The sequence below is a fragment of the Ambystoma mexicanum genome, chromosome 6p (genome assembly GCF_040938575.1).
Source record: "Ambystoma mexicanum isolate Mex_15411 chromosome 6p, UKY_AmexF1_1, whole genome shotgun sequence".
NCBI lineage: Eukaryota > Metazoa > Chordata > Amphibia > Caudata > Ambystomatidae > Ambystoma > Ambystoma mexicanum.
The window spans coordinates 246,553,625-246,574,903 of NC_090935.1; the positions used below are offsets into that span (position 1 = coordinate 246,553,625).

Genomic DNA, 21,279 nt, shown 5'->3' on the forward strand with positions numbered 1-21,279 from the left:
ATGCCCTGAGAGCCGCCCTAAACTTCCCTAAGAGCGCCCATATATCAGACCTCAGGAGATCTGCTAACTGGCTCACAACTAAAGACAAAATCCTCCTCAAAACATCTTCACTGACACACAAATGTCTCAACCACGCAGCCTCGCAATACCTCATAGATAGATTCACCAGACAAACAGCCTCTCGCCCCTTAAGAAAAGTTAACTCCAACCTTCTGCTAGTACCCATATTCAAACTTACCAAATCTGGCGGGAGCAGCTTCGCTGTCAAAGCAGCTCAATTTTGGAACTCCCTTCCCCCTGCTCTAAGGGAAGATCTCCCCTACCGGCAATTCAGATACAATTTGATTCAATGGCTAAAAGATCATGATGTCTAATTCTCACCTTATTGACTTCCAGGATCTTACGCATATTTTGTATACTTGTTCTGTCTTATTTATGCCATACCTCCACTATTGTAACTTACTGTATATACCTTTGTGATTCTGTAATAATACCTGTATTTTTAAACTCACTGTATATAGACCTGTGACTCTCCGACAATACATACCCACAGCAATGTAACCACCGCTGTACCCCCATTTCTAATTTGTAACCTGTAACCTAAGCTGAACAACCCTCTTTTGCCTTCGCGCCTGAATACCCCTGGGTCTGGTGCGCAATATAAATAAAATAAACAAACAAACAAATAAAACGCTGCTTTCTCGTGACAGGAGATAAGTGCAAAGGTTTGCTAAATATAAGAGTTATTGCCACAACAGGAGGTTCTGATCATCTCAAACACAGACGTGGCCCGATATGGCTACTTGTTGCAGGGACTAAGAACACAGAAGTCAATCCCTTATGCACAAGTCTCTACTGTCCACCTCCACATTTGTATTATCATCTGCCACACTCACTCAGAAAGTACAGACCTCACATTCAAAGGCCAACACTTCATGTGTCGGACCATCCAATTCTTAGTGATTGTGTGCTTGAAAGAAATAAACATACCACTTGATATGTTCAATCATGCTGCAAAGTTTCCAGGATTCTGGCTGTGGAAGCCCTGAGACTGCTTCATTGATGCCCCTGGTTAATGAAGTACGAGACATAATAGGAAAGTGCTTTAGACTTTCTTACCACTTCATGAATGGAACGGTTAAAGCCATCGTCCTCAGTGAGAATGAGCAAAATGATGAGAGCCATGTACACATGATGTGAATTTCTTTCTTCAACATGATAGAGAATCTCCAAAATTGGCAACACCTGAGGAAAAAAGCACATAAAGCACTTAAAGATAATGCAGCTGTCTTTATAGTTTCTAAATTTTGAAATTACTGAGGCAGAAAAATAAACAACTTTCAATATATTTATTCATGTATATATGCAATAAGTAAGCTGCCGTAGTTAGTAAAATGTCAGTTGGTTTGCATCTTCATCAACACATTTTGAAGTAAGTGAGGTTGCCTTTTCAACTGAAATGGCTGATACCCTCCCTAAATAAGATATTGGAAGATTTACAAACAAACTGTGCACTGCAGCAGCTTAACCTAATGTCTGTCACATATGAAGTACTAAGACTGAAAACACAAAGATGGATAGCACACATTACTTTTTATTGTATCTATTGAGTATTTATAATGTGCTTATACAGCAAATGGTGTTTCAAGGCGGGGCAAAGGAGAAACAAGGATGAAGAATCACAAAAAAGCGTCCTACTATACCTTGTGTCATTGGGATCATGCAAGTTCAACAAGAAGTGCAGGAGAGTGAGGGGGTGCAGTTCATACAGGAATGCACTAATGCTAATGTGGGAAGTGAAGAGTGGTGATCACGGGGTGGGAGGGTGGAGAGGGGGAAGAGGGTGCCTGGGATAAGCAAGTGTTAGGGCGAGACCAGGTGGACAAGTGCTAGTGGAAAGCAGGGAGTGGACAGAGTGAGGGTCCACATGCTAAGTGTGAGGATGAGGACGGAGTGGGCGCAGTAGGGGTGTAGGCCCCACCAGGCTAGTACAGGGGTAGGAAGCCAGGTAGGACAAGTGCAGGTTTGGGAGGGGGGGGGTGTCAGGGGAAACAAAGTGCTTGGGTAGACTGGGTGAGGATGGTCCGGTGCCCTTTATGACTCAGAAGGAACCAGGCAGCTAGTCAAATACTGCAGAGTGGGACATTAGCTGGGGAGGGGGAGAGGGAAGAAGAAAAGAGCATGAGTACATGGAGAAGCTTACGGAACTAAAGGAGATCTGGCACAAGCCTGATGGGGGCAGGGAGGCTACTCCACCGGGAGGCTACTGCGGAAGAGAGTGATCTTCCCCCACCCTCTGTTTGGAAAAATGTCTGTTCTCCAGATCTTTGGAGCTAGAAGACCAAAGGACTCTAGCAGGGAGGTATTTAGGGAGAAAGAGTTGGAGGTAGCGGGTCCCAGACCCGAGAAAGCCTTGTGGATGATACGGGGGTCTTTAACTTGACCCTCACAACAACGAGGAGCCAGTGGAGAGATTGTAGGGCTGGAGAGATGCAGTCCCTGGGCTTGAAGTCTTGCAGTCCTATTCTGGATTAGTTGAGGGGGGGCGAAGGGAGGATTTAGGCAGATTGAGGAAGAGGCTGTTGCAGTAGTCCAGCCTAGAGAGGATCAGAGGTCAGGAGACAATGAGTTTCTGGTGGAAGGTGAGGAAAGGGAGAATGCCTCTGAGGAGGTCACCTGTAAGTGAGATTTCATGGCAATGTGAGGAGAGGAGAGAGTGAAGTCGAAGATGACACTGAGATTTTTTGCCTCACAAGAGGTTGAGGCGAGGGGACCCACAGAGGGTGGCCAGAGAGTATGATAGAAGCAGGGAACAGCGGTCCAAATGAGAAGGATCTCAGTCTTACTGGCATTAAGGCAGAGATAGTTAGCAGCAATCCATGCCTGAATGGGAGTCATGAATGAGAGAGGAGGAAGTGGAGGGAAGCTTGAAGGAGGGCTGCATGTTATCTGCATAACACTGGAAGTGAGGAAGGAAGGCAGAGATCAAACTGGCTATAGGGGCAAGTCAGATGTTATAGAGTGACAGCGAGAGGATAGAGCCCTGAGGGATGCCGCAGGTGGAGTGTGATGGGGGAGAGAAAAGGGTCTAGGTGAACCTGGGATGGTCAGTCAGAGAGGAAGGAGGTCAACCTGTCCAGTGCCAGGTCTATGATGCTAAGGGTATTACAGAGCTAATTTATAAGGGTAGCGTGATTGACCGTATCAAAGGCAGAGGAAAGGTCAAGAAGGATGAGAATGGAAGTAGAGGAGTTGGAATCAAGATTTGAGAACAGGTCTTCACGGGTGCTCAGGAGTGAAAGGGAGGGCTTAATGGAGATAGAGCAGTAGTTAGCCGGGCAGGAAGCTTTTTTGAGGAGAGGGTGCAAAAGGGAGTTCTTGGGGGGTACGGGGAGGTGTCCGTGGCAAAGGAGTGATTGCAGAAATCAGTCAAGGCTGCAGCAAGGGATGCAATGTTGTCCTTGATAGTTCTGGAGGAGCCGTGGAGCACTTGTTTGGAGGAGACTTTCATACAGAGGAGTTGTCTAGAGAACTCATCTGTCGTACAGGTGGAGAAGAGGAGAGTAGGAGGGAAGAGGGGAGGGGGCCAAAGGAGGCCTGAGAGCGGGTGAGGGAAAAGGGAGGGGTGAAGAGGAGAGTGAGAGAAGGATGTCTGAGTTTTGGTTATGAAGTGAGAGGCCAGTGCAGAGAGTCAGGGATGGAAGAGGAGAGGTGGAGACTGCAGTACGATTGGCAAAGAGTTTGCAGATTTTGAACAGTTCAGCCATGTTGTTAGTAGCCCCAGAGATTCAGGATGGGATATAGGCCTTCTTCGAGCGCATGGAGAGTCTGTATTGCCTTTGCAGCAAGTGGAAGGCTAGTCTGTCAGAGGATGGGCTCATGACCTGCTCAGAAGCTCTGCACTTGCGTTTCAGAGAGGCTAAGTCCTAATCATACCAGGTGTTGCTCGTGGAATCAGGATTCATGCAGATCATCATGACAGGGGCAAGGATGTCCAGAGTGCTGGAGATGGGAATGAAAGTGGCGGCAAAAGCAGCAACTGACACTCGCTTCATCAGCCAAATGATGCAGAAGCAGACTGGCTGTGCGGGCAGAGGCTTAGCCGGGGGACCCAAGGGATACAAGTGCAAGGACAGGAGGGCATGGTCAGACCAAGAGAGGGGTGTAGTGAGAGGGTTGGAGATGGGTATGTCTGTGAGATGAGAGCAGACAAGGTGTGCCCAGCTGAGTGCGTCGGACCGTTCGTAGGGGGACCAGAAAGGCAAGTGCAGGTTGGGGGGGAGGGGTTTCAGGGTTCGACCAAGTGCCGGGTTAGATTAGCCGATGAGGGCCTGGTGTCTTAGAATCTGAAGAAACCAGGCAGCCAGTCAAGAGGCAGTGGGGGACATTAGCTGGGGAGGGGGAGCGGGAAGGAGGAAGAAAAAAGGAAGGTATTGAGAAGATTAAGGAACTTAAGGGGATCCGGCTCAAGTGTAAGAGGGGCAGGGAGGCCATTTCAGAGGGAGGCACCTGCGGAGGAGAGAGATCTACCCCCCACTCGCTGCTTGGAAAAGCATCTGATCTGCATAGAGTTGGAACTAGAAGGCCGAAGGGCTCTTGCAGGGAGGTATTTAGGGAGAGAGAGTTGGATGTAGTGGGGATCCAGGCCCCAGAATGCCTTGTGGATGATGCAGTGCGTCTTGGACTTGATCCTTGCAGCAACAGGGAGTCAGTGGAGAGATTTTAGGGCTGGAGAGATGCGGTCCCTGGGCTTGAGGACAAGAATAAGGATTGGAGAGATACCAAGTCTGTAGATGAGGCATTTGCAGCAAGAGAAGTAGCAGGGAACCATTCAGGGATGATCAGGGCCACTCTGGCCCAAGCCAGTTAGGCATTGGCTTAGAGAGGATCTTGTAGCCATGCGGGAAGAGAGTGTCAAAAATAGTGACAGAGCTGGTAGTGAATCATGTCTCGGTGAGAGCGAGGACGTTAACGTCGAAGTCTTCAAGGAGGAGACAGGTCTCTGAGGAAGGTTTAAAGGCAGAGCGAGAGTTGAGGGTAGCTATGTGAAGCTGGTCTTCCTAGGAGGGGTACAGGAATGTGGTATGCCAGTCGGTTGTGGTGAAGGGGCCATAGGGGTGGTAGAGGGAGGAGTGGCAGTCGAAGGGTGTGAGTTGATGAGACGGAAGACACCTGTCAAGAAGGAGGAGGTTGAGCTGAGAGCCCGAGGCCATGACAATGCCATTATTGTAGACATTAATGATGCTTCTAGAGGATGGGCAGTGTGCCAAGAGTACTTCCCAACGTGTTCCACCATTAATGGGCGAAGAAGACAAAGGGGACTGAGACCATATGGGGAATCCAAACGCCCAGGGAGGGAACGACAAAGAGGATGTCAGTGACAGTCTGCCTGGAATAAGCATTGACGAAGGGGTCAGCGATGGGCAGGCCTGGATTGGAGACCTTTCTTGAACTTTTTCCTTCCAGACTTCAAAAGAGAGATAGAATAGGTGATAGAGTAGCAGAGTAGATGGGGGAGATGGAGAGCACCATGGGGTGATGAGACAAATGGAAAGAGGGAGAAAGATAGGGACGGAGAAACTACACAGTGCACTACGAACTCACCAGGCAGCCTAGCAGTAAGACAGGTGCAGGCGAATCAGGTGCACAAGAAAAAGTCCAGACTAATGAAGGTAGTCCTGAGGCAGGCGGAGTGCGAACTATGAAGAGGCTAAGACACTGATCCTTTGCCAGCCTTTCTGCGCTGAGCTTCCGAAGGAAGTGAGGGAAGGGTGGGAGGTGATCCTGCTCTGTGTCAGGGTGCTGAGCTTCTGGCACACAAGCTGCAAGTACTGCAGATGGCTGAAGTAGTGTGTGTAGAGCTTTTGTAAGGTCCAGTAGAGGTGAATAAAAATGAATTGTGTAGGTAATGTAAATTACTGTGCAGTATATCACCAGGCAAAGCCTCCAGCCGCCAGTAATCCCACCTAGATTAAGCCCTTCTACACACCAATAGGGGTGCATTAAATATAAAATGCTCTTATATCTTGGAGAATAGGCCTGTAGTAAGGTTCTCGGGTGTATTCACAAGGCTCCTAGGGTAACAACAAAACAGGTCCCACTGCTAGAGCACAATTTTCCACGAGAAATCGCTGACTCACAAAACTATATGCAGATTCCCCCAGGGGTGATGGTCTCCCCACAGGTGCTCCACAGGTAATGACCATGTGTCCGCACTATTCCAATGCAGCTATGCAACAGCATGGGACAGCCGCTCCTCCACATAGGGCCAACAGCCCGGTGCCTCTGCTTTTTCACAGATATAGTTTATTCGAGCTCCGTCCACTCACCATGAGAGGTATGCTTGCCAGGATGCAGCTGCGCTCCCCCGCAGATGACAGTCATACCGCATGATGTCCGCACTCTCCCTCACTCAGCCCACAATGACACTTCTCTGAGCGGGATTTGCATGCCGCTCTGAGCGCTGCTGTGGCAGACACGGTGCAGTTCCACTGTCCTCCTCAAAGGCTGCTGCCTATGCCACTTTGTGTAGGTGAAGCACCCCACGTCTCACTGTGCCTCGCCACCGGAGGGGGCAGGCAAAGAAGAGCACTTTTTAAAGCTCCGATTATGAATTAGCTTCAGTCCTTAGGGATGCCAGGGACCTTCCTGTAGCCGGCACTCGCGGATGACACCTCCCCAATGCAAGAAACGCAGGATTATGCAAAATATTATCATGTTCCAGGGCATATCAGGTCTCAGTGCCCTGCCCCTGTAGGTCTTCACTTCACATCCAGCGCATCCACGGTTCTGCTCCGGTCCTTCGCTTGACAGTATTCTTCAACATACGAGCAGGTTTACTACAAACAGTATCACGGGTCCGCAACTCGTCGCCACCCACTCCACATCTTACTGCAGCACAACACTGCCTTTAAAATCATAATTTAGGAATTACAGTAGGAATGGGGACATCAGTGAGCCTCCATTCAGGTTAACTCAGAGGCCACAGACATCTTCTCTTTACCGCCACGCTGGCCCCGTTCCGCTCTTCTTCTTCTCTGTAGGCCTATCACACATGCCTGCTGCCCGCCATATTGGATGTACATGTGGCTGAATTTGCTAAGCTGATTCAGGCACTTCCAGCCATTGGATTGCCATCAGATTTGCATTGCCATAAGATTTGCACAATCTGCTGTTATGATGTTCCGATCAGCACAATTGCATCACATTACTATTCCTATGGAAACATCAACCGATATGTGCCCCCTCTGATAGCTATATCAAAGGTATTGTGCTCTTTGCTTGAGTGCTATTCTTCATCATATTTAAATATTCAAACAACCTATAGCTCGGTTAACTCGTTCCCCTCAGGAGTAGGAGCAGAAGCTCCGGACCTCTGCAGCTGCAGCTGGTCACAGCATCCTCCAACAGAAGCCGCGATGGCCCCGTGAGGTATGCTAACCTCCTATAGCATTTGCATGTTAGCATTATTTTAGGGCTATTCTTAGCGCTCTCAGCACGGTAGCCACCACATTTCTTGCAGCATAGAATCCTCGGTCCCCTGCAAGGCACTCGAGCCGCACAGCTTGTGTTGTGCTTTATTTCTGGACATTCGAACTGCACGGCCATTCAAACACACAAGGTGTTTGTACATCCAAGATGGCGGCCCGTGTTTCCTGGATGTTTGTCCAAGGCCAGCCTCCCCTCCTGTGAGCAGCCTCCTGCTGATTGGGCCGTGCCCCATCTTCCTGAGCCCACCGGAAGCCGGCAGGCGTAGCCGGCCCTAAGGCCCTGTGGGCAAGGCCAACAACTGTCCAGAGACTGTCCCGAGCTGACCAGAGCCAAGGGCGATACCACCTACATGTATCCTATGAGGTAGTGAGTAAACCATTCCTGTCTTACGTACTCTACCTGCACCTTTCTCACCCTATCTACTCAATCAGCTCCTGTATTAGCAGTAACGCACCAGTAATGTGCTCCAGGCATTATATCGGTCAGTAAGGCTGTTTAAACATTCGCAACAGTGCGCCACCATACTTGGACCTTTGTACACCCTGTGGACATCCCTACTATGCTCTCGCCACTTAGGCAAGTCACACTTATGTGGTCGTTGTCAATACACTTGCAACTGTGTCCCTGGCACTGTTAACATATTGCACTTTTGGCGCCCTGTGCTAAAATCGCATCTAGGCATCTTTGGTTTATATATTGAAGTTGTGCTCGCTTGCATTTGTAATGTACTGCCTTTTGGCGCTCTGTGCTAAAATCGCATCTAGGCATCTTTGGTTTATATATTGAAGTTGTGCTCGCTTGCATTTGTAATGTACTGCCTTTTGGCGCTCTGTGCTAAAATCGAACCTAGGTGTCCTTGGATTAGGCATTGAAATTGTGCCCACTTGCATTCTTAACTTATAGCCTTTGGCTCCCTTGCTACAATTGAATCCAGGTACTTAGGTATCTGCCCTGCCCTGTGCATATTAGTTTAATTGTGCTGCCTTGTGATGCCCTGTGTTGATTCAAATCAAGGTGTTGCCATGTGTATTGTAGTGTGCCTCCTGCCTGTATTATAGACGACTAAACTTAGATGTCGCCCTGTGCACTCCTGCTTAATTGTGCCCCCTGAACCATATAGGCATACTAGCCCTGACTAAAAACTGTCAAACCCTGGTGCCAAGCATTAGCATAATTGTATCTCGGGCCCGACTGGGCTAGCCCAAAATACCTGTCACTGTGTCCTTTTACCAAACATGCGTACCTTCCAGACCTGCCTCCTATTTACATCTTGGTCCCTAGCCTGGACTATTCTAACCATCACCCCAATAATGGCCCTCACCAACCTCACCCCCTGCAACCTGCAAGAGAGAAACTTGCGACTTAGAGCTAGGCTACCACGAATCTATGACATCAAAAATAAAAACTAGTCCCCCTGTACCTAAACGTACCACTACCGCCATTAAGCCTAACTTCCTAGCCTCAGCGATGACAAATCGCCCCGAACCACCAGGTGACCTATACTACAAACAGAGGAGACCCAACTACCTTAATCCTGGATCGGCTAAAGATACCACTACTACTCCTACATTATCAGGAGCCCTTATTAATGCTAGGTCTCTTATAGCACACAACACTGAAATAGCTGATATACTGGCTATGGATAACTTCGATATCCTTGCTGTTTCTGAAACCTGGCTCCATGATGCGGCCGGCCCGGCCCTCATGACTGCCATACCGGACAACTACAATATCTTAAGAGTCGACCGGCCTAACACTAGAGGCGGCCTGGCCCTCATAACCAAAACTCAGCTAGCTGCTAGACTCACCCCACACCCAGCAGTCACATCATGCGAACTTCTCTCAGCTAAAATACCTATCTCAAACAATAGGACACTAACAATACTTCTAGTGTACAGACCACCAGGCCCCTTAGGCAATTTTGAGGAAGACCTATCTAGTCTCCTCACGAACAGCATCAAAGACACCACCCAGCTCCTCTTACTAGGTGATTTCAACCTGGGCTTTAATGACGCTGAAGACAAACAAGCCCAATCTATCCAATCCATTTTAGTCAATCACAACATTACCCAAAACGTCCTACCTCCTACACACACAAAAGGAAGCACACTAGACTGGATAGATAACCATAACTGCGACATCACCATCTCTAGTATTCTACCGCAAATATGGACGGACCACCATCTCATATGCTTTACAGCCAGCATCGAGCCGCCCAAACTTAATAAGAATAAAATAGCACCTCCCATTCCAACGAGAAGCAAAAAAGAAATCATGGCTGAAAAATTACTCCCATTACTGCTACCAGCTCTCACCACCAGCTCCATTGAATCCAACCCTAGCGAGTTAGTTGAGTCATTTAACAATTCTATGACCAAAGCGCTAGACTTGATTGCCCCTATCAAACTTCATAAAAGTAAACGCGAAGCTCACCTCAACTCCTGGTTCACTCCCCAACTCAAAAAAATGCGCATCCAAAAATGCAAACTCCAAGCTATCTGGAGGCATACCCCCTCTGTCGACAACAAAACTACACTTGCCAACTTTGCCAAAAGTTACAAGAAGGAAATAATTCAAACGAAAAAAGATTCATTCAATGAGAGAATCCGTAAAGCCAACTCGAATACCAAAGAGCTCTTTACTATTCTCCGAGAATTGGAAAATCCAATTGCCCTATAGATAATGTCCCCAAGGACAAATCCTGGTGCACGAGCATCCAAAATTCCCTAGCAAATAAAATTACAACCCTTCAATCCAAAATCGCTAAGAAAAAAGCCTCCCTGAGCCCTAGCGAAAATCATACCACCCAACGGAAAGAAATACCGGGCGCATCCACCCAAACCACTGTGAACCCTTCAGATTTACTAATATCTCCATATTGGAAACTGAAAAGGTCTTTCTATCCCTTAAACCATCAAACTGCCAAGGCGACAGCTGCCCTGCGCAAATCATCGAGGACGCTGCCAGAGATTTAGCCCCCTTCATCTCGAAACTTATCAACGCCTCCTTCAATACGAGCACGGTACCACCAACCTTAAAGAATCGTGGGTACTGCCCCTACTCAAAAAACAGACACTTGACCCAGCTATCCCCACTAATTATAGGCCCATTACTACGGTCCCATTTCTCCTTAAAATCATCGATAGAGTAGCCTACCTCCAAATCCAAAATTACTTGGAGACACACCAACTATTAGGATCACGGCAATCTGGCTTCAGACCACTTCACGGTACTGAAACGGCCCTTATCGACATCAAGACACAAATCGACGAGTTGAAGGACAAAGGTACTACAACTATGCTCCTCCTCCTTGACCTATCAGCGGCCTTTGACCTGGTGGATCATGCAGTATTATGCAACCACTTAGCGTCTGCCGCCCACTTCTCAAGTGAATCTATAGCATGGGTACAGTCCTTCCTAGCTAACCGTACGATGAGTGTTCTCCCCCATAGCGGTAGCAGACCCAATCCATATCACTTGTGGTGTCCCACAAGGCTCATGTGTCTCCGACAATGTATAATATATTTACTAAGCCACTCTTCGACACACTTGACAGATTAGTGGTAACCTACACTAATTATGCGGAAAATACGCAGATTCTCATACCACTATCTGGCAACTTTGTCGAAGACACAGCTCTAGTAAACAAAATGTACCTCCTCATTCAGGCATGGATGGCCTCCCACGGCCTCTGTCTAAATGACGACAAAACAGAGATACTGATCTTGGGCTCAGACTCCAACCTAAAAAAACAGAGTCCCAATTACAGCGACTTCAACATAGATGGCAACATAATCAAGGTGGCATCTGAGGTAAAAACTCTAGGCTTTTACCTTGATTCCACTCTATCCCTCAAAAAACAAGTTAATTCCTTGGCATCATCTACAGCGTACGCCTGTAAATTAATCAGGACCTGCAGACCGTACCTTTTCAAAACTAACTGCATCACACTAGCTAACGCATTAGTAATGTCCAAGTTGGACTATTGTAATGCCCTCTATGTAGGAGCCAATAAAACTATAATAAATAAAATACAAATCCTTCAAAATAACGCTCTTAGGGCAGCCCTTGACATACCCCGCAGAGAACATATATCCAACATCAGGAAAGACCACCACTGGCTCAAAATCAGCGACAGAATCCTCCTCAAGACACTGTCGCTCACCCACAAAGGGCTCAACAACTCAGCACCCCCCTACATTTCGGCCAAACTGACCAGAAAATCGTCCAGACACCACACTAGGGCTACTAACCACCTCCTGCTAGAAACCCCTAGATTTAGACGATCCAAAGCGGGCGGAGTTAGCTTCCCGGTCAGAGCTGCCCAGGCATTGAACGCATTGCCTACAGCGTTAAGGGATAACCTACCCTATACCAACTTCCGATGTAAGGTAAAAAACTGGCTCTGGTCCAACAACAACTAACACGGCCATGATACTCCTGAATCCTTGCCCATGACTTTTTCTGCGCTTACCCTCTTACCTTTTTGTATACTCCTCTTACACTGTAATATGCTAGCTTCTTCATCTCCAACTGCATTGACATGTATGTACTGTATTGTTATGCTCTTATACTTTTATTCCCTGTATGCAACCTAAGCTTAAGTAACCTTGTACCTGCTGCCCCGGCTACCCCTGGGTTTTTTGTGTGCATTATCAAATAATAAACAAATAAACAAAAAACGAAATCATATGTGTAGTACATCAACACATTGCAGATAAGACATCTTTTAAAAAAGAACACTGCAGCTAAATCTAATTACTTTCAGGGCAACGGTGCTGCTGGGCATGATCTTTCAAAACAATCTGAATCCTCTGTGCTATAGTCTCCAATCAGTTTTGAAACTTTTGTGTACATTTTTTCAGATACATTTGTGAAGATGTGTGTTGGCAAACATGTAACGATATTCTCACATAATATGATTCATTCCTTTATGTGCCACTGTTGTTAATCAATAACTCTACTTTTCACTTGATTCTTGCCTCAATGAAGCCTTTCATCTGCAGCGACGATCCCATGCCTTCCTGCCTGAAAACATGTTACGCAATAATATATACCTCGGTTTTCATTGACATAATATATATCAATTCCTAAGAATTCCCAAGCTCCAAGTCCGGACAGCCTTTCAAATGCCAATATTAAGTCAAATACCGAAAGTTGGCTGCCAGTTTTATGTGATATTTTTGGGAAAGTTGTTCTTAAAAATGTGATAACTGCCTCTAGCAAAAATCCATCATTGTTCACAGAATAGCAGCAAAACTGAGCTGGCCAACTACAGATAACTAGCCATGCTAGACGCACCTGGCAAGTTATTTGCATCCTTACTACATGTGGAATGTACAAGCCGGCAACTCAAAAGGAAGTATTACACATGTTTCAAGCAGGCTTTAGGAAGCAGTACTCTACAATCCACGATATTGCTATTTTGAAAAATTGAATACTTGGAGCAAACAAAGACATATGTCTACCATTACATGTAGCATTTTGTATTATAGCACTGCTTTCAATAAGTGTGAGCAGAAATAGGCTTTTGGCAAAATTATGCAAATGGGGAATACCATCAGGATTACTGAGCCCGATCTCCTCTTTTTATACTAATACTTCAGTGCAAATCCACCTTGATAGTCAAGAAACCTTATCAGAATCTGTTTTTACTAACACAGGTCTTAAACAAGACTGCGTACTGGCGCCTTTCCGTTTTAATCTTTATATATCTGACCTTCCGGTTTTCTTGTTTCAGGTAAATGCTTTCCCTCCTAAAATAGCAAACAAGCACGTACAATGGCTGGGCTACGCTGACCATGGTAGGCATCAAACGTTTGCTTGATGCATTTCTAATATATTCAATTTCCTGCAGACTAATGCCTCAAAAAAGACCATGCTGTTTCACAAGAGTAAGCTTTACACATCTGTGGTCTGGAATATTCAGGACATAAAAATGGAAGATGTGAATCCTATACTCATTTAGCTATTATGATTTCAGTGAAAACAAATGGATCTGAAAGATTTAGATCAGAGCCAAACCCTCTTGTCACAAAAGTCAGGTCAAATTCACAAATTTTGCATCAAGTATGGAGGCTTCCCATATGACGGCGTACTATTGATTTATAGGCAAAGTCTAATTATTGGTCTCTTACATGAGATTGGTAGTGACGCCCCTGGACTACGAATCTGAGGAACTATCTGTGACCTTTTAGAATGTGGAAGTAAGCATCCTCCAGGTCCAGTGACAATAGGAAGTCGCCCTCCTCCAGCTGTCCGAGCACGTACTGGAGGGTGACCATCCTGAATTTATGTGCCTTGATGTACTTGTTCAACCGACGCAGGTCCAGGATGGGGCGCCAACCGCCTGTCTTCTTTCGGACGAGGAAGTATCTTGCGTATACTCCGGGGCCTCTTGGGGACGAGCTCGATGGCACCCTTCCTGAGCATCGCCCTTACCTCCAACAGCAGTTGAGGGATGCGATTCTCCTTCCTGGCCACGGGAGGAATGCAAGGACACTTCTTTTGAAATTCTAGCCAGTGTCAACGGGCCAGGGTGTCCAGCACCCAACGGTCGGTGGAGATGGACTCCCGCATGCTGATGAACTTCGTCAGCCGGCCTCCCACCGGGGTGCTTCGGGGGGGGGGGCCCCCGACGCTACGGCCGATTCAGTCCTGCTTGGACGGCAGCGAGACCCTCCTTGCTTGCCACGGCCTCTGTAGGCCTCCTGGGACGAGGAGCGGGCCGCCTGGCGGTAAGTAGGAGAGCCGCCGCTGGATCCCTTGGTGGCTCCCTGTCTTCCTCCAGAGCTCCGAAAGGGCTGCCGTTGCTGAAGGACTCCTAGGGCTCGGGCTGTTTCCGTGTCTGTCTTGAAGGCCTGGAGGGACTCATCCACCCACCGTCTTTCCAAACAGGTTGTTGCCATCGAACGGCATGTCCAAAACTGTGGTCTGGACGTCCTGGCGAAGGTCCATCGCCTTGAGCCATCCTCGTCCTATGAGGCAAACCCCGTTGCCCAGTTGGCGAAATCCGGTATCGACAATGTCCGTTGCCACCGTTATGGCGTGATCCGAAGCCACCTCTCCTTCCTGCAGAATCTGTAGGGCCTCAGCCCTCTTGTCGTCCGGTAGGAAGTCTAGCAGAGGAGCTATCTTGAACCAAAGCTCCCTGTCGTAACGGGCCACAATCGCTAAGGCATTGGCCGCCTTAATCGGCGTCGCCACCGATGAGATCACTCGTCGTCCCATGGAGTCCAACTTCTTGCCCTCGCTGTCTGGCGGGGAAGTGGAAGTTGAAGCCGTCGCACCCGCTGCTTTCTTCTTGGCCGCTGCCGAGACGACAGAGTCCGGCGTGGGCTGGGCCCTGAGGCACAAGGGGGCGGCATCGGGGATCCGATACTACTTCTTGTACCTGTCCCTCTTGGCGGGGGTCGTGGAAGGGTTCTTTAGGATAGCCAGCCCCTCGTCCCAGATGTCGTCAAGCAACGGCACCGCGAGGACCGTCTTTCTCTTGGCCTCTCGTCGTTGGTAAGGAAAACCTTCCTTTTTCTGTTCCTCAGGGCAGAGCTGGAAGAGCTTGGATGCCCTGGCTATCATGGCGTGAAAAGAGCCAATTTCGTCGGGCGGAGAACCCCGAGGGGTGAATACGGGATGTCCGTTGTGTCATCGCCGCCGGCGTCGTCCGTCCCCCGTCGCTGTATCCGTCGCTGTATCCTCTCTAGGGTCCGGCGAGAGGGATGAGGGGTCTACAGGCCTCGCGGGCACTAAGGGCGGAGCGGGGTGGACTCTCCTCTGCTTGTTGGTAGGGCTTCGCGACGGGCCTCGTTCTGGATCCTCCGCCGGGGTCCGTGGTAACCTCGTCCTTATCTCAGTACATAAGGATTGGATCGCCAACAAAATGGCCGCCGAGCTATCCTGGGGCTCGGGTAATGGCTGCGACGGACGGGATGGCTGCTCCACTGGGCCAGTGTCGCCATCGTCGCTATCTTCGATCACATCAGCGGGAACCGTCCCCTGGGATCGAACCTTCTCGAATCTCTCGTTGAGGCCTATGAACCTCTCGTTGAGGCCTTTCACGGTTTCCACCGGATCCTCCTCAGAGGCTGAATTGGAGTCCATAATGGCCACCAGTCCCCCCGCTTTTTCCGCCGGGGTCTTCACGGGGGTCTTAACGATGGTCTGGAAAGAGGATTCCCTCCGCGGCGGCAGGGAAACTCTGGGCCCCGAGGCCGCCTCCACTAGTGTAGCCTCTACCGGCTTCGCCAAGGCCACTGCGACAACCTCGATAGAGGCCTTTGCCGGGTGGATCAAGGCCCTCACCGCCTTAGGTGTGTCCTGGGCCTTCACTTTGGGGGGAGGGTCATCGCCTCGCTCCCCCTCGGCTCCCTTCGAGATCGACCGGGGCCTCTCCAGAAGCTTACCTGGGTTCTCAGACTTCCTCTTCCCCGAACCAGAGTGCTGGCTCGTTGTTGATCGTGCCGGGGAAGTTGCGCCCTGCCTGGCAGCCGAGGAGCCCGACCTTTCTGCGCTCCCGGTGCCCGCAGATTCGCAGTGCTTGGCCTTCTGTTGGGCCCCCGTTGCCGGGGCGCCCTCACAGGACTTAGAAGACCGCTCAGACTTTTTCTTCGCCTTCTCACCTGCTGTGCCCTTCTCCAGCCAGGCGGAGAGGCGGGAACGACGATCTTGCTTGGTCCGTTCCGACAGGTTCTTGCAGAACGCACAGTCCTTCTCCACGTGCGTCTTGTCCTCATGAAGGCATCTCGAATGCTCATCCTCCTTGAAAACATTTTGCAATCCGCATCCTGGGCAGCTCCTGAACAGCTTGGATTCGGGCGTCGAGCTTCCCTTGTCCTGGGCCATGTCCGTTGAGGTAGGCCACTGATCTTCTGGAATCCTCCAAGAATCGTAACTCGACGAAAACTTCACCCTTGAGGGACGTAGAAGAATTCCGAAACGGGTCCCCATTATCGGAAGTAGAAACGGTGGAGCTAGAGGCTCGATTAACCGAAAAAAATGAGAAAAATCTCCTGAAAAAAACGTGAAAATGCAGTAAAAGCTCGAGAGCTAAACATGAGGACTCCCAACACTTGAACGTGCAGTAGAAATCTGAGGATGACTGCCAGGGGAGGGGCTTAGGTAGAGGGCAGTCATTGGCTGGGCGCAGTATGACCCAGAGATCAGTGATTGGTTACTACTAAGAAAGACAGATCAGAAACGAAACTGATACTGATTTTTTTCTTTACTGAGGATTCCCGGCCTGACGACGGGGAATATTCATGAGCATGTGAATCCATGCCAGACCCCATGCTGGAGAATGGAAATTCTTGAAAAAGGCACTATTGGTATTCGCATGATTAAGTTTCAGCTTGGTATTACCTCTATGGAAGCAACTGCTAAGCTTAATATTTGTTTTGTTTAAAAATTATGTTGTAAACAGAACAACCACTAAGTAAATGTGTAGCAGACATCCTAATCAATATTGACAGTACCTTAATAGGATTTTTGATAATTTTTTGCATAGACAAATAGATTGCCAACAAAGAATGGGTTTTAAGTACCCTGTGCTATTTGATGTGCTGAAGAAATAAATCACAGATGGGATTATCCTGCAAATTTATCAGCTTCTGTAAAAATAAGATCTGCTCGAAGAGATCACCTTCACTTTTATGTATAATCAACGACAGGAATATCCGGTGAAGTTTCTTTCTCTGAAATTAAGAAAAATATATTTATTGCTACAAATGAACTGTCTTCCTTGCTTAGCAGTATTGGGTCTGTGAGAAAACTGAAGGCACTCTCACACCTACTCTACAGGGATCTTCTGTTCAGGTGGCCAGGGAAGGGCCATCATCGCTTTTGCATCCGACCCTGAGGGTGGGCTAGTGAGGGAGAATCACCTGGGTCAGAGAGGCCTTGGAGATTGGGGAGAGGGTGCCAGAAGGCAAGACACAGTACCCCACATTTCCTGACAGTGATTCATCTTACCTTCCCTCAGCCTTTGTAGGATATTGCTATTCAGATCCTACTTTTCCCCCTGAAGTCAGACCAAGAAGAGGAAACTGACCCCAACAGTAATGAACATTACCTATAGGAAACACCATCATAGGAAGAACTTACACTATCTGAAACGTTGTTGGCCTAGTATGGTAGTTTATGGATTGTATGTTCTTCCTCTCCTCCCCCCCTTCTCTCATTCCTTCTCATCCTGCACTTGCACTAGTAGTAATGCCGTCAGGTCTAGTATGCTAGTCACTTTTTGTTAGATAATTCGGAAACTTCAAGGCCTAAGAATGTCTTCTGTATTCCCTTGTTCTCTTCCCGCCTTGAAGCACTTTGAAGCACTTCACTTGTGTATAAACGCTTTATAAATATACAATTACAATAGTATTCAGAAGAAGAAGAGGGAGCCTGAAAGCTGAATGAAAGGAGCTCGGTGCGTGTTTGAAGAGTAGTGAAGCTACATTGTATCGGAGTGGTCGTGTGCAGGCAGCACGTTCTCGAAAGCCTCAGATGAGAACCGAATGGTAAAATAGACTAATTTAAAGCCAACAGTAGGCTAATGAATACAAATGTTTCACAGTGGTAACGTTTAAGGAAGAATAAGTGCTCAGAAGAGGCTGAAAAGTTAAAGGACAATTGTAAAGCAACGGGAGCTGGTGAAATCAAAAGGAAGAGTTTTCTGCAAGTGAGCAGCCGAGGGGAGCAGTGAAGTGTGAGCAAAACACTGAATTGATAGTTTAAGCTGCATTTGAATCTTCCAAGTGTGAATAACCCAACAATCCTAAATTATGGGATAGAGTGCTTGGGTAAGGGCAAGTGGTTGTGCAACCAGTAGTGGGTGGACCGTGGTGGCAACTGTGCCTAGACCAGGGAGCCCTAACCAAATAAAAGCAACTGTGCAAGCAGCCAAGAACTAGAAAGAGTGGAATATTGGTTCCGAATCAAGGCAACAGCTTGGGGTTGGAACCCTGAGCGCTTTTTTGGACCATTGTGTTGTGAACAGTGTTTGAATCTTGGGGAAGGGTATCCTGCACTTCTTGAGAACACTACCTGGTGAACATTGTGTTGTGAATCCATGTTTGAAAAGAGAAACCTGAGCTATCATTGACTACTGTAAGATTATTGGTGACCCGGAGCCCTTTTTGGAACTCTGTGTTGTGAATCCATGCTTAAAGCTTGGGGAAGGGAGCCCCAAGCTCTTTTGGAACTTCGTTTTGATCAGCCAGTACCTGCAGCTTGGGGAAAGAGACCCCGAGGTCTGTTTGGAGAACATTGTCTTTTTGAACTGTATCCTGAACTTGGTGAAGGGAGCTAGAGAATGTTCTAGACTTTAATTTAGACACTATTTTGATTTAGAATATCCCTGCACTACATTTAGGTATTAGACGTGAGGGCAAGCATAGGTTTTGAGACAAACGGACTTTTTTTTTTGGGCATAGACGTTTCTATGTTTTGTTAGTTAGGGCAATCCCCACCATAGATATAGGGCATCTAAGGTGTTACACCCATCCTGACATTTTAATAAAGGTTTTAAAAATGGTTACATCTGTTGTCTGTGTCATCTCTTGATATCATGCCGGTCTCACAGGTCCTAGGCTTACGATTATGAGAGAACTGCAACTATGTTGTATTTGTAGAGACATTTCCATCAAGTTGAAAAGACATTTACTAACCTCATGTGATGCCTTAAAAGATTTGTATGTTGGATTTTATGACACATTTGTTCAGTTCAGATTTGGCAGATTAACAGATCAAATTAATTCTAGCTCTCGTGCCTAAATAGCCATCAAATATCATTTTAATCATGTCAACCAAGCTGTGGCAAAAGAATAAAGACAACCATCATAAAGGTTGAAATAAGATCATTTTATCATAACAAAATGAAATTCGAATGGATTGCATATTAATTGCAAAATTGTTTTGATCTTTTGTAGTGCAATATTTAACAAGTACGGTATTTTAGAGGGGTCTTTCGGCAATGGCGGCAAGACAATAAATAAGATATCCATACAATTATTTCATTCACTTCAGAGCCCAGCACTGATTCAGGCAGGGAATTCTAGGTATTTGCTGAGTAGCTGCTTCAAATTTACTGAATTCTACAAGCTGGGAACACATGCCTGAATAGGATGAAAGGCTAGGTGCTGGAATTTAAAGGCAGACTTTAAAAAAAATGCACATCTCGGCCAATATGCAGTTGCATCATTACGCAACCTACTGCATTACAACGTGCAAATTATCAAGCGAAAAAAACAATAAAAGCCCCATGTGCAAGACAGAGCAAATTGTTGCACAAAAAAGACGTGTTAATGAGTGTGGATTTAATGGTGCATCTGATGAGACGAACATGATTCTGGAGCATCTGTAAGATCTGCATGTTTTATGCGCAAATGCCATTACAAACATGTTGCGCCAAAAACATGTGCATCTATCAGAAGGGCTAAAGAATTAGTGCAACTACCCTAAAAATACAAGCAAAGTACTTTAGGTAATTTGGGATCTATGTGATTACTGCGACCCCCAGAATTCCAACGTCCCAAAATGCAGACTTTTTTCTTTTTTTCTTCAACCCCCTTTACACAACATACATATCGGCAGGAGACCCCCACATCTCCCCTATAATTGTATTATATCCCATATGCCCCCCCACATATATATGTGGTGTAAGGGGGGGGGGCTGGTAAAAAAAAAAGTCTGAATTTTGGAAAGTCTGAATTCTGGAGGTGACATTTTGGTATATTTCCGTAATTTGTTTATGGTTCTTTCTCTTTTTGTGTTATGTGCATAAAAAATATCTGAAAATAAACCAATACTACTATTTTTTTTTTTAATTCAGCCTTGTGGCGAGTCTCCTTTTAATGTATATCACTTGCTATGATGTTGGGGGTATAACATTTTAATATCACAGGTGTTGTTGGCTATGCCATTCAGGAATGCCGCTGAGTCTGTGTTGAGGTAGAGTAGGATCATGCATTAAAATCACATAATTGTGGCCTATTGGTGCAATGAATGGCACTACACTGCTATGAAACTCAGATGTCATAAAAGCCACACACTAACACTGCCCTTGTACATGCATAACGAGACATGTGCATAACAAGACATGACTATAGATAGTCAAGAAGATACAAGGATCGTATTGAGAACCTGGCGTAGATGATATGACTGATGATTGGATATATCCCCTGCTGTGAAGCCACAGGCCCTCTTGAAGAAGCATATGCAAAAAAGCATAGGGCTTCTACTAGATTTACTTGTGATGGAAGGACATGTATTTGCATTTTAGGCTGTCCTCTTCATCTGCCTGTTCAAATAGGGAAACCCTCTCTCTATAAATCCTTTCCCTCTCTAGCATCTTGGTCCACGTTTGCTGGTCACTCCTCTCTTGTGCTCATTTATCAGGCTGATTTGCATGTTTTACATTCACTTTGAACATCTTTCGAGCAAGGTATTTGCACTAAGGGCCGTGAGAAACCAAAGGGTGTCTCACCTGCTAGTCCCCGGGGATCTCTCTCTCAGGTGGTCAGGGCACGGTCATCGCCTTTGGATCCAGACCCTGTGGGTCGAAAAGTACGTGAGGATCACCTGGGTGAGGGGTGTTCAGGGGGTGGGGGTGAGGAAGCCGATGGTGAGACGCAGTATTCCCCCCTTTTTTGTACAACTAACCCATCCTATTTTTTTAGGGTTCTCTGATGTTTAAACCCCGCCTTTCTGCAAAAGCACTGGGCTGAGTAAGAGGTGACTGAGAGTAACAAGACTAACTCTTATACATCGCACTGTACATGTCCCACTAATCAGGTCAGGCAA

At 47.1% G+C, this 21,279-nt stretch overlaps 1 protein-coding gene across 2 annotated transcripts in view; it reads right to left on the minus strand.

Moving 5' to 3' along the window:
• DYM (dymeclin) overlaps window positions 1-21,279 on the minus strand; it is a 1,763,009-nt gene that overhangs the window by 784,091 nt on the left and 957,639 nt on the right. For both annotated transcript variants that reach the window (XM_069626954.1, XM_069626953.1), the window contains exon 11: window positions 1,120-1,245. In XM_069626954.1, the coding sequence (XP_069483055.1) occupies window positions 1,120-1,245 (126 nt within the window). The remainder of the gene's footprint in view (window positions 1-1,119; window positions 1,246-21,279) is intronic.